This window comes from Gorilla gorilla, chromosome 8 (genome assembly GCF_029281585.2).
Source record: "Gorilla gorilla gorilla isolate KB3781 chromosome 8, NHGRI_mGorGor1-v2.1_pri, whole genome shotgun sequence".
In the NCBI taxonomy this organism is placed as follows: Eukaryota; Metazoa; Chordata; class Mammalia; order Primates; family Hominidae; genus Gorilla; species Gorilla gorilla.
In genome coordinates this window covers 27,488,116-27,513,395 of record NC_073232.2, presented here as the reverse complement: position 1 = coordinate 27,513,395, position 25,280 = coordinate 27,488,116, and the positions used below count along the sequence as shown (strand labels likewise).

General features: G+C 39.0%; 2 protein-coding genes across 41 annotated transcripts in view; one reads left to right on the top strand and one right to left on the bottom strand.

Moving 5' to 3' along the window:
* Window positions 1-24,903, top strand: part of NSUN6 (NOP2/Sun RNA methyltransferase 6) — a 141,256-nt gene extending 116,353 nt beyond the window's left edge. For 13 of the 29 annotated variants that reach the window (XM_063709939.1, XM_055354135.2, XM_063709942.1 and 10 more), the window contains 2 exons: window positions 10,161-10,279; window positions 23,858-24,903. The gene's annotated coding sequence lies outside the window, so the exon portion shown is untranslated. Of the gene's footprint in view, window positions 1-10,160; window positions 10,280-23,002; window positions 23,112-23,857 lie in introns of all 29 variants that reach the window. The other 16 variants (XM_055354137.2, XM_055354136.2, XM_063709941.1 and 13 more) reach the window with 2 other exon arrangements.
* The window catches only part of CACNB2 (calcium voltage-gated channel auxiliary subunit beta 2), a 402,064-nt gene that overhangs the window by 6,550 nt on the left and 370,234 nt on the right, over window positions 1-25,280 (bottom strand). For 5 of the 12 annotated variants that reach the window (XM_055354115.2, XM_055354116.2, XM_055354120.2 and 2 more), the window contains 6 exons: window positions 23,144-23,277; window positions 19,104-19,184; window positions 18,550-18,608; window positions 9,824-9,933; window positions 3,331-3,482; window positions 1,076-1,171 (listed from right to left, as the gene is read on the bottom strand). In XM_055354115.2, the coding sequence (XP_055210090.1) occupies window positions 1,076-1,171; window positions 3,331-3,482; window positions 9,824-9,933; window positions 18,550-18,608; window positions 19,104-19,184; window positions 23,144-23,277 (632 nt within the window). Of the gene's footprint in view, window positions 1-1,075; window positions 1,172-3,330; window positions 3,483-9,823; window positions 9,934-18,549; window positions 18,609-19,103; window positions 19,185-22,466; window positions 22,529-22,982; window positions 23,003-23,143; window positions 23,278-25,280 lie in introns of all 12 variants that reach the window. The other 7 variants (XM_055354117.2, XM_055354122.2, XM_055354125.2 and 4 more) reach the window with 2 other exon arrangements.

Here is a 25,280-nt window from a genome sequence, read left to right as displayed (position 1 = left end):
TGAGGTCGGGAGTTTGAGACCAGCCTGGGCAACATGGCAAAGCCCCGTCTCTACTAAGAATACAAAAATTAGAAGGGCATGGTGGCATTTGCCTGTAGTCCTAGCTACTTGGAGGGCCGAGGTGGGAGGATTACTTGAGCCCGGGAGGCAGAGGTTGCAATAGTGAGCTGAGACACCACCACTGCACTCCTGCCTGGGCAACAAAGCAAGACCCTGCCTCCAAAACTAAACCTAGGAAAGCTCTAATACCTCAAGGCATTGCATGTAAAGCATAGACGACAAGTGAGTATCTAGGTAACTTATTACTTAGAAATTGATTTGAGACCATGTGAAAATAAATATCTCAGACAGTTATTAAGAGCAGACAACTTGCTCCCTACGATCAGAAATGAATAATATACCAAAATGAATAATATACCAACTCCAAGAAATGAATAATATACCAACTCCAAATAGACTCATCATACAAGCCAAGTTTTCAGAACCAGGATCTTGTGTTAGATATTAACAAAGTGAAGTTACTGCAGGATGTACTGAAGCTTTTGGTAAGCTATGATCATCGTTTGGATTACTTGTGCTCAAAGCACATGATCATGGAAGGAGGGAGGACAGTTTACTTTGGAATGAATACCACTTTAAGTGATGAGGATTCTCTTCCCTGACAGGTTCTTCCCTGACAGGTGTTTGACTGTCTTTTTCAAAATACAATGCCAGTTTTGGCCAGGTATGGCGGCTCATGCTTGTAATCCTAGCACTTTGGAAGGCCAAGGCAGGAGGATCACTTCAGGCCAGGAGTTCTAGACCAGCCTGGACAACATAGCAAGACCCCATCTCTATGGGGGGGGGGGGGAAAGAAAAGTTAGCTGATCATGGTGGCATGCACCTATAGTCTCAGCTGCTTGGAAGGCTGAAGCAATAGGATCACTTGAGCCCAGGAGTTCAGGGCTGCAGTGAGCTAAGACCATACCACTGCACTCCCAACATGGGCAACAGAGCAAGACCTTGTCTCAAAAAAAAAAAAAAAAACAGGTCTGATCTCTGTAACTAGATTATGCTATATATATAGATAACTTACTGGAGGACACTGAGCCAGTTTATCAGCTGCTACCATCTGGACGTTGAGGTGTTTAGCTTGAGATTTCCCTCGAGATTTTATTAACCTTTGTAAAACCTGTAAAAGATAATGAGTTTTTAACAGAGTAATAACTACATCCAGGTAAAGTACAAGGTACATTATTGACTCCTTTCTTTGGGGCCTTTTTATATACAGCACAAGGGGTTTATAATAGATGGAGCTATAAGATTATCTGCAAAATTAACATGTTAACATAAATCACAGTTGCAAGCTTTAAGCTTTGCAAAATTAACATGTTAATATAAATCACAGTTGCAAGCTTTAAGCACTCACATTCTTTTTTCTACGCTAGCAGCTCTCATTTTATCTCACAACCTCTTTAAAGAAGCCAAAATGGAAAACTATTAAAACATTTATTTAAAAATTCACAATAAATCTGATACATGTTAAAATATATATACATATATATACACACGTATATATACATATATACACGTATATATATATACGTATATATACACATATATACGTGTATATATATACACATATACACATATATATACATATACATATATACACATATATACATTATATATACACATATATATATACATATATACACATATATATATACACATATATATACACATATATATATATACATATATATACATATATATATATATACATATTTTTGAGATGGAGTCTTGCTCTGTTGCCCAGGCTGGAGCGCAGTGGTGCGATCTCGGCCCACTGCAAGCTCCACCTCCCAGGTTCACACCATTCTCCTGCCTCAGCCTCCCAAGTAGCTAGGACTACAGGCGCCCGCCACCACACCCGGCTAATTTTTTTGTATTTTTAGTACAGACAGGGTTTCACTGTGTTAGCCAGGATGGTCTCAATCTCCTGGCCTCATGATCCTCCCACCTCAGCCTACCAGAGTGCTGGGATTACAGGTATGAGCCACTGCGCCCGGCCGAATTTTTTTAATAAAAATAGCTACATTTTTACACATCTCTCTAATGGCTGGCTGGCTTCATAGAAGACAATTGCAGTCTCCTGTTTGCTTCTACAGTCAACCTGCTGCAGTGTCATGTTTTGGTTGAAATACGTGAAGAAAATCCAACCTCCTACAGATTTGTAATTGAGAAAAGGAGAAACAATTTAGTATAGTCTTCTTTGATACTACACTAAAATTCAACAAATGGTAGTTCCTTAAAGACTATTTGTTATTTAAAGACTATTTGTTATGTGGCATCAGAACCTGCAGTGCAATTTTCTTACTCCATGACATTCCACTGGTCTGTCTTGAAATTAATGTTATTCATTGATCATACAAACAATAATGGTTCACTGACTTCAGATCTTCCAAATGTTGACATATTTCATTATACAGTATTAAAACATCATATTCATTAATATTACCATTGATCTCCTCAGAGAAATCTTTATTGGGAAGCTTGCAAGTTCTCAGAGATGCATACAAGTTTTCTAAAATTCTGATTGTTGTCTGAAAGCTTGAGTTTTATCATTGGCAACACATGCTGTTCTCCTTTAAGTGACAGGCTTATTTTGTCCAAGAAAATATCTGCTACACCAAGTCGGAATAAGCATAGCCTGTCAGTTGTTGTTTGAGATAAAAATGGTATTCTATGAAAAACATGGCTAGTTTAGTTCACAACTCAATCAAACCAGTGCTTGTCCTTACTTTTTGGTATGCAGCAGGAGCTTTGTGTGTACTTTGTTTTAGTACGCTGAATATTAAAAGTCAAGATTTAATAAAAGTAATAAACTTTACTACTTTATCAGGATATTAAGTGAAATTGGCTTTTTTCCCCTCAAACTGCGAAAGCATGGTGGCGGTGAATACAGTAACTGCTGGTACTTTGATACCACAGTCTTGATTTATGTTTAGACGCCAGCACTTTTACCCACCATTGCTTTTGCATCAGCCATGCAAATATCAAAACAGTGAAAATGGCAAATAATGTCTTAGTATTATCATGGAAGTAGTTTTGACTAAATGGACCCTCTAAAAGTGTCTCAACACTCTCCAGGGATCCATGGACCACACTTTGAGAACAGCTGTTCTAAGCCATGAAACTATATCAATTTAAAAATTCTTGACTATCATGTCTCTTCAAATTCTCTATACATCATAAAGGCTATTACAATAGCCTAATTATAGAAAGCAGCACATAAAATACATTTTAGGAAAGTTTGATTATAGAGCAAACAGTAGCAGTCCTACTTACCTTAGGAGAAGAAATCTTTACATATACTATAATAGGGGCCAAGGAGGTTTTACTGAGTTGAGCTGGATGATTAATTGTATCCGCATCAAGGACCACCAACTGCAATGTTCTTGCAAGTTCAAAAATCCTTTCGATTTCACTCTGAACTTCCGCTGTAAAGGGTGAAACAATTCAGTTAAAGTGCAGTATTTTTAAGATAAAGTAAAATGGTATACTATTTCTTCAACAGAAAGGTGAGTAGGTCAGCCATTATGTTAATGCTTACAGGCAATACAATTGATAAAAATTTACAACAGTAATTCATCCTTTTGGAAAGGGCTGTTTCTCCACACATCATTAGGATTTAAGGAATTTTTCTGTCAACCGGCTACAGAATTTACTTTTAGTATAATACTTGGATTGTGGAAATTTTTAGCTCTCTGCTGACATTCTTTGTGCTTGCAGTCTATGAAATCATTTCATAAAACTGCTGTAAAATAAGAACCTTGAGATATCTTCCGTGTGTTCATTGCAGACCACTTTGCATTAGCAACCATGACAGGTTTTCCTTTCAGTGCACGGGCTGATCTATGTTTACATGTCACCCGTATGCCGTCTAGATGTTTATTAACAAGATGAAATACAAAATAAAACAGGAAAGACGTGAATGGCACCAGAAACAAACTTATCCAAAAACACACCTCATATTTTCCAACCAAAGTAGTCATGTTTTAAAAGGGCAGTTTTCAGAGGCAGCACTAAAGAAATCTAAAGTAGAAAATTTATAGAAACTTATCACAAAACATTAGAATATCTAGTTGAACTCCGAGAAAATTGCATTCAGTTCATCTGTTCCGTGATCTCCAAAGACTCAAAAACCGGACTGTCTGACCGAATTTTCTGCAATGAGGGAAATATTCTCTGTATGTGGTCCAGCGTGGCAGCAGCTAATGGACTACTGAGCACTTGAACAGGCGTGTAAATTTTTAAAATTTAATAAATAGGCAGAAGCTACTATTACTAGGCAGCATAGGTCTATAAAGCATAGTACATAGCTTTCACTTCCCACTGCAGTCGTGGAGGTTGAATTCCATGAGACTTTTATGCTAGCAAATGTGGATTTACAGTTAGTTACCTTTTAATTCCTCTTAGGCAGTTTGATTCTTGCCAGAAGCTTCCTGGAGATAATTTTAACTAGTACCTTATTGAAGAAAAGGTAACTCTCTGGTCACTAATCCATCTGCCTCACAATATGTTATGACTTGAGTCCTTTTTTTTTACCTAGATATCTTTAAAAAATCAGGGCCCAAACTACATGAGATACTAGCTTTAAAATAACATTGGGCCACTGAATCCCAGTCAAGTTACAACCTAAATTAATATTTACTATAAGCATTAAGAAATCTGATCACAAAGATTTTCATCTTTGTTTCATCTGTTAAGTGTTCAGTCACAGCATCCCGTGTAACTCCTTGCTTTTAAAGGTTTGAGTAGTAAAAGTTTAATATGTGGGTTTTTTTGTTTTTTGTTTTTTGGTTTTTTTTTGAGACAGAGTCTCTCTCTGTCTCCCAGGCTGCAGTGCAGTGGTGCAGTCTCGGCTCACCACAATCTCCTCCACCTCCTCAGTTCAAGCGATTCTCTCGCCTCAGCCTCCCACATAGCTGGAATTACCGGCATGTGCCACCAGGCCCAGCTAATGTTTTGTACTTTTAGTAGAGATGGGGTTTCACCATGTTGGCCAGGCTGGTCTCAAACTCCTGACCTCAAGTGATCTCCCGCCTCAGCCTCCCAAAGTGCTGGCATTACAGGCGTGAGCCACTGCGCCCAGCCCTAATATGTGCTGATTGTATAAAACCTGGATAGCCTTAAAATATATTACATATATGGATATTATTTATATTATGTCAATATATTAACATGTTTTAATATATACACATATATAAAGATATTTGTGGTAGCCTTACATACATACTTTACACTCCTTTAATTAAAGGGAAAGAGTTTTAAAATATTTTAAAGTGGACTTTCAGAATCCTGGTGCAACACCGTATTAGTAGATACAACCTTAAGAATCGATGACAAATTCTGATAATACTTTTGACTTCAAAGTAAAAATGATGCTTTTAAAAAGGGATGTATCCATGCTAGGAATTTTCCTTTGACAGAGTATATCATGCTCAGAATTTACTCTAATAAAGAAATGTCAGAAACTTCCCCAATGTTCGTTTCTGAAACTGAAAGTCAATTTGATTCTTTCCAGTTGTCCTAGCTAATGAAAGAATGCAGCTCAGCATCTTGAAGAGGGGGCAAGCCTTCCTCATCTCCCCACATCCCACAGTTTCTTATACCCACTGAATTAAACTGAAAAATGAAGAACACCTTTCTATGCTTTATATCTCTAATATCTATAAACAACAACAGGAACAATCAATGTGTCCTCTTAGATAAAGAAGAGAAGCTACAACGCTGATGATTAGAGAAATGCAAATCAAACCACAATGAGATACCATCTCCCACCAGTTAGAATGGCTGTTATTAAAAAGTCAAAAAATAACAGATGCTGTTGAGGTTATGGAGAAAAAGGAACGCTTATACACTGTTGATGGGAGTGTAAATTAGTTAAACCATTGTGGAAGACAGTATGGTAATTCCTCAAAGACATAAAGATAGGAATACCATTTGACCCAGCAATCCCACTACTGGGTATATACCCAAAGAAATATAAATCATTCTGTTATAAAGATACATGCATGTATATGTTCACTGCAGCACTATTCACAATAGCAAAGATGTGGAATCAACCTAAAGGCCCATCAATGATGGAGTGGATAAAGAAAAGAAGGTACATAGAGGGTTAATGACACACACACTGGGGCCTATCAGGGTGGGAGGAAGAAGAGAATCAGGAAAAATAACTGATGAGTACTAGTCTTAATACCTGGATGATAGGAACTTAAAAGTTAAAAAACAAAACAGAAGTTAACTTATTTAGAAGGAGGTTTCTGTAATCAAACAATACTGTAATAACAGAGTAGAGATGGTTACTTTCATTGCGGCTAGTGTTGAGGGACACCTAAGTGGTCAGTTAGGAATTAATAAGACCTGGAGGTAGCTCTAGTATGAGTTATTTAATGCCGTATGTGTAATTCCAATGCCATTTTCATAATTACTACACACAAAACTCTTAATTTTGACCAGTGCCCGCCTTATCTTGCAAAAAGAATCTGTATAAGCCTTCTCTAACTACCTTTCTCCCCAGGCTCAGTAAATTCTGCCTCTGTGTTCCCACTGCCACATATCAAAGTGGCTTGGGGGGCAGAAGTGAAGCATCATCGCTTCATAGAGCTTTATGGTCAGTGGGTAACATATTGAACCTCTTAGAACCTAAGTATTCTAATCTGTATTACGGCAATGAGGACTAAATTAATCCACATGCAAAGCTTCCGTTACAGTTATTGCAGTACTTGGCTTACACTAAGTGCAGACAGTCCATGACTTATGATGGTTTGACTTAAAGATTTTTCAACTTTATAAGAGTGTGAAAGCAATATATGTACAGTAGGAACCGAACTTTGAGTCCCCATGCAACCATTCTGTTTTTCATTTTTAGTATTCAATACATTACATGATATACTCTACACTTTATTATAAAATGGGTTTGGTGTTAGATGCAGTTGGTTTGCCCAACTGCATTTTTTTTTTTTTTTGCATTTTTGTACTTTTTGCATTTTATTATAATAATATTACAGCCTCCTCCTTGGCTCACTTTTTATTCCTTGGTCTGCTGCTGCTTTTAGAATTCTCAACCACTGACCAACCATCTCTGTCTGTCTATATATACAAGATTTTGTCCATGTCTTCCTGTAAAACAAACACTATGAGAAAGAGGACTTTGTGTCCTTCACTTTTGTGTCCCTGGGCACCAAAATAATGACTGGCACATGGTTGGTATTCAAGTATTTGCTAAATGAATGAATGCCTCCAGTCTGTACATGGTCTCCTACCACCTTAAGAATAATGACATGGTTTGGCTGTGCCCACCCAGATCTCATCTTGAATTGTAGCTCCCATAATTCCCTGGTGGGGGGTAATTGAATCATGGGAGTTGGTCTTTCCCATGCAGTTCTCCTGATAGTGAATGAGTCTCATGAGATCTAATGGTTTCATAAAGGGGAGTTCCCCTGCACATGCGCTCTCTTGCCTGCTGCCATGTAAGATGTGACTTTGCTCCTCCTTCATTGTCTTCCATGATTGTGAGGCCTCACTAGCCATGTGGAACTGTGATTCCATTAAACCTCTTTACTTTATAAATTACCCAGTCTTGGGTATGTCTTTATTAGCAGTAATTCTTGTGAGCGTCAAATGATGTGTGGGAAGAGTTTTAAGTGTGATAGATAAGGACATAAAAAAGAAATTGCTATAAGCAAAACGCATGATCACATTTTTTTCTGAGAACAGACTAATACAAATAAGCTCCAACCTTTTCATGTCTTACGCCTGCCTCTCTCTGTCGTGTCATCTCCCATGTCCTTCTTTTTAAAACAATATATTTTAGCTTAAATGAAGCACCTGTGTTTTTCAGAAGCCTGTTGTGGCTTTCACTGTCTCGAATCACTGTCACCCTCTCCACTCCTTTCCCTTTTTTCTTGGCTAAATCCTGTCATCTTCAAGTCTCAGCTCAGGATCAGCTCCCTGGAAAAGCCTTTCCCTGTGCCTCCTGCAGCAACAGCTCTTTGGCAGCCAGTTCATGGCTCGACCACTTTGCTCATCACCCTCTATCTCAACAGGCTCTTCACTGATTCGCCTTATGGCTACACCCAGCTCCTTGAGGGAAGGGGCTTCATCAGTTTCTTTTTTTATTCATGGGCTTCCACATGATATTTGGTATCTAGTGTATGCTCAATGAAATACATAGACTGGAAAATTCGTTTAAAAACAATGTATAATCAGTAGTTGTAAAAAAAATCTTGGCAATCTAAGGAAATCTGTTATGTAATTGATTCCACTGATGAGTCTAAAAAATTACTTCACTTTGTTAATTCAGTTTAATTTATGAAATGAGCATTTTATAATAATTCTTGGCCAGGCACAGTGGCTCATACCTATAGTCCTGGCACTTCAGGAGGCCAAGGCAGGAGGATTGCCTGAGCCTGGGAATTGGAGACCAGCCTGGGCAACATAGTGAGACTCCCTCTCTACAAAAAATTAGCCCAATGTAGTGGCATGTGCCTGTAGTCCCAGATACTCAGGAGGCTGAGGTGGGAGGTTTGATTGAGCCCATGAGGTCAAGGTGCAGTGAGCCATGATCCACACCACTGTACTCCAGCCTGGGTAACAGAGTGCGACCCTCTCTCAAAAAAGTCAAAATAAAAAGTAATTCTTGTGAGCATCAAATGATGTGTGGAAAGAGTTTTAACTGTGACAGATGATAAGGACATAAAAAGGAATTGCTATAAGCAAAACACATGATTACATTTTTTCCTCAAATATATTTCTAAACCTGTTACTGAAGTTTTGCCAACGAAGGGTTGTTAGGTGAGAAACAAAACTGAGTTCTATAATGTATCATGCTCATTGCTAACAGATAAAGCTTATTATTTATAATAGTTTTTCTGTTATTTATATAATCATACTTCAGAGTAAACGAAGAACTTCTATGTTAGAAACCAGCCTCTCAGAGGATTTGTATATCTAACCTATAAACAGAGAAAAATTAAGTTCAAAGATCTGACACAACTCTCAGAAAGTTTACTTTATAAAAACAGACACCTAACCATCCAGTAAGCAACATGTGTAACAGTGATTAACCTAAAATTCCAAGCACATACCAAAAAGATTAAATAGCAGCTGAAGGGTCTCAATGTGATCAATTCAGTATACGTTAATAAGCAGTATCCACATACCATCTCTGTAAACACAATAACTCCCTACACTGTTTTTACAAATAAAACAAACATATTGATATCTATCAATAAATATAGCCAGGAATTGACTTCATCCTTTACTAATTTCCACACCCACAAATTATACTCTCCTGAGAATGATTTCATTATTGATATATAACTGGAATTAAGGAATATTTAGGATAATAATGGATATCATTTATTGAGCACATATCATGTTTAATCCTTGCAATGATTCTATGAGGTAGTTATTTTATTTCTTTTTTAGGATGAGGAAATGGAGGCTTCAAAAGGTTAATAAACTTGCTCATGGTAACACTGATGCAAAGCCAGGAGATCTTAGAGTCTGCAGACACGAAAGCTCATGTTAGTGAAAACAAACCACAACCAAAACATTAATGCTGACAGCCTGTGGAATTCTTAACTTGAAACTATCATAACAAATCCTTCCACACCATGAAATCAGTAAGACCATAGCAACAGCGACTGGCAGCACACACCTGTTTTTTCTATACTCTGTGACACATGGAATTATCATCTTGTTAGGTCTTCTCATCATCAACATCGGGAGAGGAGAGTTTAAAAAGCTTAAGCTCATTGCACAGACTTACCTAAGCTTGACCTTGTGTTGGATCTTTCTATTATTGCGTGCTTACTGGGATTGTTTAATACCGAGCGTTTGGCAAGCGAGATGTCAGCGGTGACCCTTGTGATGGATATCCTGTTGGAGGAAAAAGTCACAGAAGACCTTAAGGTTATTGGTCTAATCAAAGGGGATAGAAGTGCGTGCCCCAAATTCATCTAAGTATGAAATATATATAGCAACCATATTTTCAAACCATATGTGTTAGGATACTTACTTTTTTTTTTTTTTTTTTTTTTTTTTTTTTACTTATTCATTTTTATCTTGCACCTGCCTTACTTTGTTTTTTGTTTGTTTTGAGACAGAGTCTTGCCCAGGCTGCCCAGGCTGCAATGCAGTGGCGCGTTCTCGGCTCACTGCAATCTCCACCTCTCAGGTTCAAGTGATTCTCCTGCCTCAGCCTCTGGAGTAGCTGGGACTACAGGTGTGTGCCACCACACCCGGCTAATTTTTGTATTTTCAGTACAGAGGGGGTTTCACTATGGAAGCTGGTCTTGAATTCCTGGCCTCAAGTGATCCGCCTGCCTCGGCCTTTCAAAGTGCTGGGATTATAGGTGTGAGCCACCGCGCCCAGCCCTATCCTGCACCTGCCTTACATTGCATTTATTTGTTGCTTACAAGTGTCAGATAAGTACTAAGCACTTTATTTGAATTACTAAATGATCCAAAAAGCTGTAGGAGAAACGTTTACTATTATCCCACTGTTGCTGATGAAAAATGAGACTCACAGAGAGATTTTTTATCCAAGGGTATGTACGTAACTAAGTGGGAGAGCTGGGATTTGAACCCAGACTCCTGACCCTATATTCCTAGCTTCTGTGTCATAGTTCATTGCTGTGATAGTCATGAAAAATAAATAAGAACCAGTCTTCCCTCAGATAGCTAATGGTCTAGTGGCAGAGATAAATAATAAAGGAAAATAATTAAAGGTGATGATTGTTGTGGAAAGAACATACAGGGTATTATGAGAGACATTATTGAATTGGGAGTATCATTTTAGATAAGGTAGAAATGAGAGCAACAAAATTTGGGAACTGGAAATAGCAAATGACTTAGACTGCAGAAAGCTGAATATTCAGGTCAGCAGTAGGAAAAAGCTGTGAAGCAAAATTGAAGGCTCACAATATTTCTAAAGAAGGTAGAGAATGAAGGTGGGGCGAAAAGGAAAAGTTTGTTTAAAAAGTCTGTTTCAGTTACAGCCCTCCACTGCCCCCTCACAATATCAAATAGCCAGGTGACAGTTCTTTTCCTGTGTGGTACAAGACCCTGCATTTGTTATCTTGCAGGCAATACAAGAGGGCCTCTGACCAGGGGACCCTAGACAGAACAGGAGCAGGGAATACTGGATGGAAAAGAAAGGATTCTGAATGTTGAGTCTTCAGCCTTTTTTCTCACTGTACAGTTTTGGTAGCCAGGCTTATATTTATATCCCCAGGGGTCAGAATGGAAGATTCTTCTCTGGGGAATCTGACTGCCAAATTGTAAGGACCCAAAGATAATGATATTGGAGGTTTCCTGTGTAAATTATCTAGCTAGATTGCCATACACAGAAACACAAAGTTGACAAGCTCCGCCTATGAGCACAGAACCTCTGATTAATTATTTTATGCCTTATTTTAAAATTTGAGCACAGGACAGTTTGTCAGGCATCTTCAGAAAACCTCATGAGAGACCAAAACAAACAGAAAAATCAATTATGACAATTATTCACAGTTAAAAGCTAAAAGATGGTTTTATCTATGAGACTAGAACAAATTTCCATTTAAAGACTTAGAATAAGAGCTTTTGGAAGTAACATGATAATAGAAATAGAAAAAAAGCAAAAGAAAGGTTAAAAGAAATGTAACATTTCCAAAGGGTAAAACAAAAAAGAGTTGGAAGATAGGAGAAGAAAAGTAAGAGAAGTAGAGATAACCCAAGAGGTTCAAATTCCAAATTACAGGAGTTCAGAAAAAGATAATAAAGAAGACAAGAGGAAAGAAAATAATTAATTCCAGAATTAAGGATCTGATTTTCTGAATTGAAAGGGTCCGGCACACGGGTTGAAAGATCCACACCAAGACATATTTTTATGAATTTCATAACACTGGGGACAAAGAGAAACCCATAAGCTTTCAGAGGGAAAAGACAGGTCCCAAAGGGGCTAGAATCAAAGCACTAGAATGTTTTTTACTTCTCAAAGCAAAAATGGAGGCCACAAGGTAATGGAGCAAAAAGCCTTCAAAATTTGGGGGGAAAACTATTTCAATCAGAATTCCATAAGCATTTAAACTAGCAATTAAACAGAAAGGTTTGTAAACATTCAGGCTATTGAAAAAAACGTGTATGTACCTTTCCTAGGGAAATGAGAAGGTTTTTGACTAAAATGACAATAAAGCTTGAAAGAAATCAAGGGATCTGGGAAACAGGAGCTTCAACCCAAAACAAAGGTGAAAGGAATCCCCAAGGATATAACACGGAATGTTCCAGAATGACACCCAGCACAGAAAGAAAGATCTAGACTGCAGCAGGCTAGAATGTCCAAGAGGGATTCAAATAGACAAATTAATTTTGGCTGGCTCCATATTTAATATTTATTGAAACTGTGTAAATAATAGTCAAATGAACTATGTCATATAATGTGTGTGTGTGTTTTTTTTTTTTTTTTTTTAGACAGCATCTCACTGTCACCCAGGCTGAAGTGCAAGGGTGTAGTAATCATAGCTCACTGCAGCCTCAACCTCCCAGGCTCAAGTGATCCCCCTGGCTCAGCCTCCCGAGTAGCTGGGACTACAGGTGCATGCCACCACATCTAGCTAATTTTTTTTTTTTTTTTTTTAAGTAGAAACAGGGCCTCATTATGTTGCCCAGGCTGGTCTCAAACTTCTGAGCTCAAGCAGTCCTCCTCCCTTAGCCTCCTAAAGTGCTGGGATTACAGGTGTGAACTGCTGTGCCCAGCCTACTGTACTTTGTCTTGTGTATTTTCCTCATGGTTTCCATGAGATAAACAACTTTTTATTTGCTCAATTTTTTTTTTTTTTTAAGACATAGTCTCCCTCTGTCACCCAGGCTAGAATGCAATGGCATGATCTTGGCTCACTGCAACCTCCGCCTCCTGGGTTCAGGCGATTCTGCTGCCTCAGCCCCCTGAGTAGCTGGGATTACAGGTGCCCACCATTGCGCCCAGCTAATTTTTGTACTTTTAGTAGAAACAGGTATCACCATATTGGCCAGGCTGGTCTCAAACTCCTGGCCTCAAGTGATCTGCCTGCCTCAGCCTCCCAAAGTGCTGGGATTACAGGCGACAGCCACTGCGCCCAGCCTCAGGATTATTGATTTCTAATAAGATTGTCCTACAGAAGATTCTGGCAATGGTATATTTATCCCTGTAGCAATTCAGTATGCATTCCAAACACTTCAGGGCTGATTGCTGACGTTTTGAAAGTCACTGAAGGAAACAAAACAAAACAAAACCCTGAATTTATCCCAGGTAGCTTTCCTTCTTGTTCTCAATTTCCTTGTTAATTTACCTGTCACCATCCCACAAGGTGAATCTGAAGATTGCTTTGTTTACATGACACAGTTGGTTACTGTGAATCCAGTTTTGAATGGGCTACTTTATTGCACACAACAGGAGGAGGAGGAGGATGATTTATTTCTTCTTTGATCTGACACACTGGCACTACTTAACAACCAGAATGTGATTCTGACAACCCCCTAGGGCTGCTGCAAATGAATTTAAGTGGGTTTCAGAAAAGAAAAAGGAATTCTTGACTACCTAGAACCTTTTGCATAACTAACATTTCCTTTCGTATTTTCTCCTCTTGGGCTTAAATGTTTTTAAAAAATAAATTTAGCTTATTTAATAGATGATTAAGGAATAATTCATTTTTCCCTTTTAGAATGTCATATGTACGTACACACCTGATGCTTTTGTTGAATTTTCATCCTCCATTGCTGTCTTGCCTTGCCAAAAGCAAAGACAGTCAATAATTCAGTTACTCTAGATGTCTTGCCATGGGTAAAAATGTTAAATTTGTACACGGCTTTTAAATTCTGCCTTATGGACTCGTTTCTTCCTCTGAGGACTGTTAACTGGGGAGAACAGGGCTAGAATATAGAACCCCAGCTCTATAAGTCAAGATGAGCCAAGGCAGGTCTATTAATTAAACCATACAGAAGTTACTTCTGGCTAGAAATAACAGATACTTTAATATATTTTGTTTATCTGTTTCTTAAATAAAACCAATCTGGGTGGCTGATACACTCGAACATGGGTCCAAAATCCACCCTCTCTGGCTGGAATGTGTCTTCCAAATTCAAAACTTACTCAGGTTTAAGTACAAGTAGTAATCCAGGAAATTCCATCCCATTTCCCCATCTTTGGCATTTAGGAAAGGGCAGTGGGTTGACTCAGGCATGGAAAACACAGTGCCTTTGTTAGCAGAATTTTTTTTAGTGTTCAGGCTCATGTTGACAATTCCAAATTGTGATAAATGACAGAGCCAAGGATAAAGAAACAAAAGCTAAATGGAGCAGAGTAGAGGTATGCCTTTTATACTTGGCCAGTGCCTAGTAGCCTTGGTCCAAGCTAAAGGGTCTATTTCCTGTCACAAACTGAAAAATATTTCTTAAAGATATGGAAAATTAAAAAAATCTAATTAGGAATATTTGGTTAGAAGACCTTGATTATAAAGTCTTTTCATACCTTGAAACTTACAATAGTTTTTGTTTTCCTCATTCTCTCCTTTCAGTTCTTTGCCTGATCACTTTTTTTTTTTTTTTTTTTTTTTTTTTTTTTTGAGACAGAGCCTCACTCTGTTGCCCAGGCTGGAGTGCAGTGGCACGATCTCGGCTCACTGCAACGTCTGCCTCCCGGGTTCAAGCAATTCTTCTGCCTCAGCTTTCCGAGTAGCTGGGACTGCAGGCACCCGCCAACACGCCCAGCTAATTTTTGTATCTTTAGTAGAGACGAGGTTTCACCATGTTGGCGAAGCTGGTCTCGAACACTTGACCTCATTATCCACCCGCCTCGGCCTCCCAAAGTGCTGGGATTACAGGCATGAGCCACCATGCCCAGCCTGCTTGATCACTTACTAACAAGACTTGTCCTCCTATAAAAGTTTCCTTCCTACCCTTGCCTCCCCTGCCAAAAGTCAATATAAATTAGAAATGGTTGTACTAGTAGGTGTGGTCTAGAAAGAAAGTACTATAGTAAGAAATCTAAAAGAATCCTGAAACCAACAAATACTATCTATTTCAGCAGTCCCCAACCTTTTTGGCACCAGGGACCAGTTTTATTAAAGACAACTTTTCCATGGACCGGTTTGGTAGGAGTGGGGAGATGGTTTTGAGATGATTCAGGCATGTTACATTTATTGTGTACTTTCTTTCTATTATTATTACATTGGATTATATAATGAAGTGATTATACAACTCACCATAATGTAGAACCAGTGGGATCCCTGAGCTTGTTTTCCTGCAACTAGATGGTCCCTTCTGGGGTTGATGGGAGACAGTGAAAGAACGCCAGGCATTAGACTGTCCTAAGGAGCATGTAACCTAGATCCCTCGCATGCAGAGTTCACAGTAGAGTTTGTGCTCCTATGAGAATCTAATGCTGCTGCTGATCTGACAAGAGGCTGAGCTCAGGCAATAATGTGTGAGTGATGAGGAGTGACTGTAAATAGAGAGGAAGCTTTGCACACTCCCCTGCCACTCACCCCCTGCTGTGTGGCCCTAGCAGGCCATGGACCAGTACTGATCTGTGACCCGGGGGTTGGGGACTCCTGATCTATTGTAGTTGCATTGTTAGGATGGGAGGAGGAAAGGAATGTGAAGAAGAGAAGCACTGCATTTATCTGGTTAAAAATACAGAAATATATACTAGCCCTGTATGTTCCAGGTCCCCTGTAATAACCTACTCTTAAACTTTGAGGTTTCCATTTTGGACTCTAGTCATGTCTTTGATGCTTCAGGAGTTGGCTTAACATTCAATGATGGCACCCATTAATTATTTGATTCAAGACTGCCTTTCAATAGACTTTAAGCTCCACAAAGCCAAGGCCCTTGTCTGTTTTTGCTCCTCACAATGCCTGGCACATAGAATATACTCAATAAATACCTACTGAGGCAAGTTGAATAGTGACCGGGGGAAGAGGAGGAGAAAGAAAGGATTAAGTCCAAGCCCATTGGCGTGACACACTAGATATGACCCTTGGGTTTGTTACCAGTCACTCCTTGCCCATGTCCTTTAAGATCTGGGTGTGAGTTGCCTTACACATAATGCTGTGTCATACCTCAAAGCCTTCACACACGATATACCATCTGCTGAACATACCCTTCTCTTCCCTGTAATCCATTTGGTCAAATCTTAGGCACCATTTAAAAACTCTTCCAGGTGTGGATGTCCTGAAGTTGGTGTTAATTACGCCTCCCTTTATGCTACCTGCACCTTGTGCATGCATATAACCAAGTTGCCCTTTTACTTATATGCAGTGTTACTGCTACAGGTTTCAATTTATGATTTCCACGAGAGCTCTTCATAGGCAGAGACTGGCTTCACCATCTCCGCATTTCTCTAGCAGAGAGTATGCAGCAGACGTTCATTCAAAATTCATCTGGCCACTGCTCATGTTGAGTACTGCTCCAGGCACTGAGAATACAACAGTTCACAAAACATTCTCAAACCCTGCCCTCATGGAGTTTATCGTCTAATTATGGGAGAATGACAATAAACAAAAATAGTACTGGAAATACATAAAAGAGCACTAGAAAACAGAGGGAAAGGAGAGACATAGAACAAATGTGTGCATGTGTATGTGTGCATACATGTACACACGTATACCAAGGAGAATATCTGAGGGAACAGTGTTCCTAGCAGAAGGAACCGCAAAGTGCCAAAGCCCTGAGGTGATTGTATAATCTGTCTTTCTGGAACACTCAAAGAACAGCAAGGGAGTAAGTACGGCAGGGTGAGAATGAGCGAGGGAAGAGCAGCAAGAGAAAATCTAGGTAAGGGCGTGTGGAAGAATAGACCATAGGAGGTCATGTAGGCCACTGTAGGACTTTGGTTTCCACTCAGAGGAAAAAAAGAAGTCACTGGATGGTTTTGAGTAGAGGAGTGGTGGGCACTAGCTCACATCTTAACAGGGTCATGCGGCAGCTAACCTGAGCACAGGCTTTAAGGGAACAACCACAGAAGCAAGGAGACAAGGTGGGAGGCTGTTGCACCAATCCAGGGAAGAGATGAAGATGTCTCAAACCAAAATGGTGGCAGAGGATGTGTGAGAAGGGCTTCGATTCTGAATATATTTTGAAGATACAGACAACAGCATTTGCATGTGAAATATAAGAGAGAAAGAACAGTCAAGGAAAATGATCTGGGCTGAAGGGTCTCGGGACTGAAAGACGAAGAAGCTATTAATTGAGATAGGGAAGACCATGGGAGGAGTAAGTTTTGGGGGAGGTTACATCTGAAAAGTCCATTAGACATCTTAGTAGTGATAATGAATAGGCAATTGTATACATGGGTCTAGAATTTAGAGGAAAGACTGGCAAAGGAATGGAATTTAAAAATCTGATGCTGAATGAAATCACTAAAGAAATGTAGGTAAAAGACATCATAGAGCTTAGCCCTGGGCTGTCCAAGATTTCCAGTTGATGAGGAAGTACCAGCAAAGGAGACAAAGGAGCAGTGTGATAGAAGGAAAACCAGAAAAGTGTGGTTCCAGAAACCAAGCAAATAAAGTATTTCAAAGAGGATGGTATAATCCACCATGTCAACTACTGCTCATGGTCAAGTAAGATTAGGGCTGAAAATTTATCCCTGGATTTAGCAATGTGAAGGTCATGGGTGATCTTGACATGACTAGTTTAGCTGAGTGGTGTGGGTGAAAACATAACTGGGGTAGGCTGAAGAAAGTGGAAGGAAAGCCAGTACACTCAGTTCTTTCAAGGAATCTTCCTGTAAAGAAAAGAAAAAAAAAATGAGACACCTAGAGCAGTATGTGGTCAATGTGATAGGAGGTAACATTTTTACATGGTGATGGAGTTTCCATTAGAACAGGAAATACTCATGAGGAGAGAGCAAAGGATGATTACGGCTCTGTATGGATACTTCTAGCAGAGAGGGGATGGGGAATGAGATCTAGTGCCCACATGGTGGGTTGGCTCTTGCTGGGAACATAGTCATTGGAGATAAAGCAGAGCATGCAGGCAAACATGCAACTCCACAGGCGGGGTTGTAGAAATGCCTGGATGTTCTCTGTTTGCCTCTATTTTCTCAATGACACGGAAGCAATTTCACTGGGGGAGCGTGAGATGAGAAGGGGTTATCAGAGGTTTAAGGAGGGGGAGATGGCACAGAAGTCTTTTAGAAGAGTGGAAAAGTGAATGGAAGAGGGATATTTAGTGCGATGCCTGGGCAGCAATAGAGGGCCAGTTGACCATGAATTGAGGGTGAGACGGGCCAGTGGCGTCCTGCCCAAGGTCAGCTTATGGATGCAGGTACAGGAACTAGACATCAGGGGTTAAAGATGTACAAAGCAAATATGATAAATATTGATTGAATCAGATTAAATTGAGTGAAACTTATTTCCTGTCATCATATAGACATCAGAGGGCCGTTTTCTCTTGGAATCACACGCCTGTCCCACCAGCATTTTGCCATCTTTAAGACAAAATCCACAAAACCCAGTATGCTGAAATACTCACCGCCCTTCAAATCTGTGTTTTAAAAAATCAAACAGCGCTTTTTGCATCATATCTGTGACCTGCAATTGAGCAAGCAATAAATTAAGATATGACCAAAAAAAAATTACTAATTATGATAAAACAATTTTACTTCTCTTAGGAACGCTTGAAAACCTGAGCTTTGCATCTGGAAAGAGTGGCAATATGAGATTGCCGCATTTTTCTGCTTCTGAGTTCTGATGCAATGACAATTAAACTGAACTTATCATGATGTTTTAGTGACAAATAACATTGCAAGTGGTTTCAGTCGGTCTCCATTTGACACTATTTCCTGGACTGAGTACACTGCAGCTAGCAGAAATCTTCAAAGCAACAGCCAGGTAAACAAAACAGAAAAAGGACGAAGCAGTGTATACCACAGTTTGCAGAACAACAGGCTTTGCTGCTGTGAGCTCTCTAAGCTCTAAATTGGCTCCTTAAGCTGTAAAATTCAGAAAGAGGGTCGGGAGTAGGAGGCAGCATCACAAAGAAGTTCAGCATGCAAGTTAAGCTTCCTGTGGAAGGCTGCTACCCACCTCGTAGCCCTTCAGAGAAGGGCCCACTAGGACCACTGGTCGCATGGAAGGTACCACATCGTACGGAGGAGTGTGCTCCGTCTGCAGAGAGACGAGAGGCTTTTAGACGTTTCACAGGCAGGTAGAACGTAAATATTTTATGTATAAGGTACTCTTTCTGAACTCTGTAATATGAGGCACTGGCTTTCCAGACATTTTATTTTCCCCACTTGCCTCTTTTCTACATAAACCCAGTCAAAGATTGGTGGGTTCATTTTCCTAAAGTTTCAAGTTACTGTTGTCTACAGTTTTCTTGCTCATCTCAAGAAATGCTACAGACCTATTCGTTCCTAAAGCAAGAGATGCTGCTTTTGAACAAAAACTAGTTGACAGAACAAAGAGAAACATGCCTCATGCAAGATAGGTGCTTTAGGCTTGACTAGAAGTTAATATTGCTTTTCGGCTGCATCTGAATTTTCTAAAGAGTTGTAGTGATTAGACCTAACATGGTTAATTACAGAGGAAAGAAAGATTGCATTACCTTTGCATCTTCGGTTTTTGTCTTACCTGTGTAAAACCTCATTTCAAAATATAACTCACTACCAATACTTTTTACCTAATCTCAAAATATTGTAACTCTCACTACTGTCAAAATTCTATTTTATTGTGAGAGTTTAAATGAGCATGCATGCTTATTTTAGTAAACAGTAATCATGATCCCTGCTCACAGCTTAGTGATTAATGCTATTGGATTTTTTGGTTTCTGTACCTTGGTACTTCAAAGGTAAGGTTTATGTGTCTTTGAGGGAAGGTGATTAATGTATAATAATATATCCAACCATGCTATAGTGGTCTCAAAAGGTTCATTATCAATGTGCATATCTAATATGATTCTCAAAAGTAGTTTTCTGTCAGATAACTAATCACGTCTTTCTGCAGTAAATTATTTCTTTTTAACAAGAGGGGAGGAGCTAAATTTTGTAGCAATTTCTAAAACTATCAACACTTTTCAGGTTAATTGCTTCAAATAAAATGGTAAAATAACATCTTTCCAAAAATTAGGTAACAGCTAATTGGTTTATGTTAAAATTGGCTCTTTTGATAGCATAAAATACTAAATTGACCCAAAAATGACTTTTTAAAAAAATGCATAGGAGTGATATGGCCTTAGACACTGCAATAAGCAAATCATTGCTATATGAATCTTTCTGGCTAAGGAGTGTCAAAAAATATAACTTGAGAATCACACACACCAACAGAAAAATGTTCTGTAAACGATTTTAAGAATTCAGTACACTGATGTGCAGATATGAATGTCATTTTTGCATCTGCCCGTCACTCAAGAACATTTTATTGTTGCTTAAAATTGCCCATTACAAACTTTTCTGGCTTCATTTGAATTCACATTGCCTCAGGGGGAAATTAAAAAGCATTTCAAATTCAAAAGCTTCCATCTGAGATTCTACCTGTAGTCATAGACTATATATTCAGAGGGGAGAAAAATATTACCATGAGTGTGCTGTCAAATTTCACTGCCTAAAATTTCACCTAGCATCCAGAATTAATTGTAATTGACACAATCAAGGTAGAATACAGTTTTGAACAGAAAAAAAAAAACAAGACAAACATAATACATTGATAGCACACATACCACACAAGCACCACTCTAAAAGCAACCTAAAACATAGAAAACGATCTTCTCATTGAATCTCAGGCTGTTGTTTTGTTTTTGAATTCTACATTGATGTTAACCACATTATCAATAACATAAGAAGAATGAATACCAGTGCCGAAGGCATCATAAGCATATTTCTTAAATTATTTCATTTATATCACCTGGGATCATACTGAAAATGTTTAGAAGCCAAGTCCTTATAACTATGCGGTGTAAGAACACCTTTTCCACCGTTGAAATTATGAATGTAAATTTCCTGCATTTTAGTAACAGCTACCAAGAAATTTTATCTCAAGACTTTAATTCTGAAGTGGCCCAGTGTTTGATAGGTCTTTGGTTCCTTCGATATGTAACTGCCAACTAGCAAAGGGTCACCCGTTGCTGGTAATCAATCAGCTTCTTAATCAATAGGGTAGCTACAGAAATTACCTTATTTGATGGAATATTGGTGCTTTGTGCCCTATGAAGAATGACACCATCATTTTTATCTACTCTTCCCTGTTAACCCTATTTAGCGTGATTTTTTTTTTCTTTTTTTTGAGACAGAGTTATCTAGCTCTGTTGCCCAGGCCGGAGTGCAGTGGCACGGTCTCGGCTCACTGCAGTCTCCGCCTTCCGGGTTTAAGCAATTCTTCTGCCACAGCCTCCCAAGTAGCTGGGATTACAGGTGCCTGCCACCATGCCAGGCTAATTTTTTGTATTTTTAGCAGAGATGAGGTTTCACCATGTTGGCCAGGCTGGTCTCAAACTCCTGACCACAGGTGATTCACCTGCCTCAGCCTCCTAAAGGGCTGGGATTACAGGTGTGAGCCATTGTGCCCTGCCTGCTCAAATTATTTAGTGAAAAAATTGTGATAAAAGTTTTTAAAGTTTTAGAATGTAAAGGTAAGCAAACTTCAAAAACCTATCTTGACAAACATGGTTTTAGCTCACATTCCTACTCCGTCAAGGCCCAAATGTCTTAGCGATGCCGATTTTCTAAGCTTCTGATTGATGGACACTGTTAGTCACTTGGCTGCAAGATTTAGCTGTAACAAGATCGGACCCCAGAAATGGGCCCACTGTTGTGGGTGAACATCAAGCTGAGGCTATGTTAACACAAAAATCCAAGTGTTGCAATTTTTGCCCGGAGTGCTGAAGTTTTCCCTTATTAAAATAATCATAATTGATTCAAAAAAGCCAACTTTACAGTTCTGTTCTGACACCTCATTAATGACTTGAGTTCCTCCACAAACCAAAATACTTGTTTGCAGAGGAAAAGTGTTCATTATGTGGAGAGTTTGGGGGCAGAGGATAGACAGACTTGACATCACATCTGCGTGTGAGAATATATCCATGGTTTTGCCAGACTTGGAGACATTAGTATGACTCTAAAAGACAGCATGGTAGCTGTGGAAACTGATGGGTAAAAGAGGGGAAAAAAAGGGAAATTTGGGGGGAGGGTAGTGGTCCTTAAAAAATAATGCTTTAAAGCTACAAAATGGGTGAGGAAAAGGCTTTGTCTGAAGTAAGGAGAGCTCAGGAATATCCTATAGTTTCCATTTAGGGGACAAGGAGCCTCGCTGTGTAGCATCTTGGATGGCCAATGGCAAAGGCTCTACGCATGACCACTGGCTGCACTGTCCAAAGGGTGAGATGCTAAAATCTGACTGATGGAGAAGGCAAGAACATCGGGAGAATATTTATATATGACAATAGGAAAAACTCACAGTAAACCGCCAAAACAAGCCTGCAGTTTTCCACTGGTCTTGTTCATCTGCAGATTTTGCACCTAGTGGATTAGAAGTTTAAATACTGACTAAATTAAAACTTGAATACTTTTTTTTTTTTAGTACAAGCTATGTATCTGGATATCATAAGTCAGAATTTAATAACTGCTTTAATATGTTTGATCATAAGTTAAATTTCTGGATAAAAGAAAAGACAGACAGAATAAGCATGCACAATTTAGGTGCATTATGTGGAGCTGTCAGTGTTTGACATCCCTGAATGTTGAAACAAATTTCCTTGGTGGTAGATATTATTCCATCAAAAAGGATAAGTACTGTAATGATATTTTAACAGGTCACTCCCTGAATTTAGTTGGTTTGAAATGCATGAACTCAATTAGCTGTTGATAGGTTCTTTGCCTGGGACAGAAATGATTGTATTTAATACAACTGTGGGAATTAATGCTAATGATGCCAGTGGCAGGATAAACACAGCTTATGTCAATGTAAACTTACCGATTTCTGCTTCTGCTTAGCTACAGCAGCATGGAAAAGAAACAAATAACAGAGCATGCACGTTATTGGCTTGTCAAAGGACGCAGACAGTCAACAGGACTAGAAATGTGACGCAGTGCAGTTGAGCAGGTGGACAATGGGAGCTTGGAAGTTAATGTTACCTTCTTAAAGAAGGGCATTCTTTTCTCTTTGGAGTGGGGTGACGTTACACTGTTTGCACTGGGTTTAGGGGAGCGGTGGTTTGCTGGAATATCATTTTCTTCTGCATCTAAGCCAGTAGCATCTATGTCTATAGCTATATACAGACAAACAATTCAAAAATCAGGTGGACAGGAGAGGAAAAATAGGTTATAAAGAAAATAAAATGAAAGCAAATAAAACTAACCATAGTAAAAAAAACTATCATGAGTGCTCAACACAGCACTCAAAGAAAATTAAATTTAAAGGTAAAGCACATTAAGAATGCAAGGTAATCAAATCTAATGAAACTGAAAGATACACTTATAATCTGTTTGCTTGAATGAATCAGTTTCATGCTAGATGTCTTGAATATTTTCAGAGAAACATTTTAAATCTGTAGTTTCAAATATAACGTTGATTTTCTCTGTATCAACTGTATAAAAGTGCAGTACAGAACATTTGACTTCATTACAATATCTTAAACCAGCTTTGAGATAACAAACAACTACTTTGAAAACCTTTATTATAGGTGAATGCAAAAGTAATTGCGGTTTTTGCACTGCTGGAATTTGCCATTTGATATTGGAATACATTCTTAAATAAATGTGGTTATGTTATATATCATTTTAATGCGCATTTCTTGCTTTATGCATTTTTGCTAATGACTTAATACTTGCTGTTTATGTTTATTTTAGACTATGGAAATGATGTCAGACAAAAAGCGAATTTGAGTGACTTTCTTATTCGAGTTCAAAATGGGTCGTAAAGCAGTGGAGACAACTTGCAATATCAACAATGCATTTGGCCCAGGAACTGCTAATGAACATACAGTGCGGTGGTGGTTCACGAAGCTTTGCAAAGGAGACGAGGGACTTGAAGATGAGGAGCATAGTGGCTGACCATTGGAAGTTGACAGCGACTACTCAAGAACAATCATCAAAGCTGATTCTCTTACAACTACATGAGAAGTTGCTGAAGAATTCAACATTGACCATTCTACGGTCGTTCTACACTTGAAGCAAATTGGAAAGGTGAAAAAACTCAGTAAGTAGGTGCCTCATGAGCCAAGCAAAAAAAAAATTGTTGTTTGGAAGCATCTTCTCTTATTCTGTGCAACAACAATGAACCATTTCTCAGTCGGATTGTGACGTGGGACGAAAATTGGATTTTATGTGACAACCACTGACAACCAGCTCAGCTGTTGGACTGAGAAGCTCCAAAGCCAAACTTGCACCAAAAAAAAAAAAAAAAAAAAGGTCATGGTCACTGTTTGGTGGGCTGCTGCCGGTGTGATCCACTATAGCTTTCTGAATCCCAGCGAAAACATCACATCTGAGAAGTATGCTCAGCAGATCGATGAGATGCACCAAAAACTGCAACACTTGCAGCCGGCGTCGGTCAACAGAAAGGGCCCGGTTCTTCTCCGTGACAACGCCTGGCTGCACATCGCACAACTGGCGCTTCAAAAGTTGAATGAATTGGGCTACGAAGTTTTGCCTCATCCATCATATTCACATGACCTCTCGCCAACCAACTACCATTTCTTCAAGCATCTCGACAACTTTTTGCAGAGAAAATTCTTCCACAAGCAGCAGGATGCAGAAAGTGCTTTTCAAGAGTTTGCCGAATCCCAAAGCACGGAGTTTTATGCTACGGGAATAAACACACTTATTTCTCATTGGCAAAAATGTGTTGATTGTAATGTTTCCTAGTTTGATTAATAAAGATGTATTTAGGCCTAGTTATCATTTAAAATCCATGGTCCGAAACCGCAATTACATTTGCACCAACAATACAATGTGCAAAAAAAGATTTTTCTTTTTGCAGATTTTGTGTAAAAATAAGGACAGTGTGAAAAGTTTCCCTAAAATTGCAACAGACATTTGAGAAAAAGAGAGAATGGAAAATTCTCAATCCAGTCAATGCAAAGGAGTCATACACAATGCCAGTGATTCAGGGAGGGCTCCAGGAAGGACAGGATTAAGATGATTTTAGGCTGATGAAGACTAATGGGAAAACATTGGGTCCCAAGACATCCGAGTGAAATCAGTCTAATAAAATGACATTGGAAGATTTCTGGTGACTTATGCAAAGCCCCTGGGTTTAACAAAAGAGGCA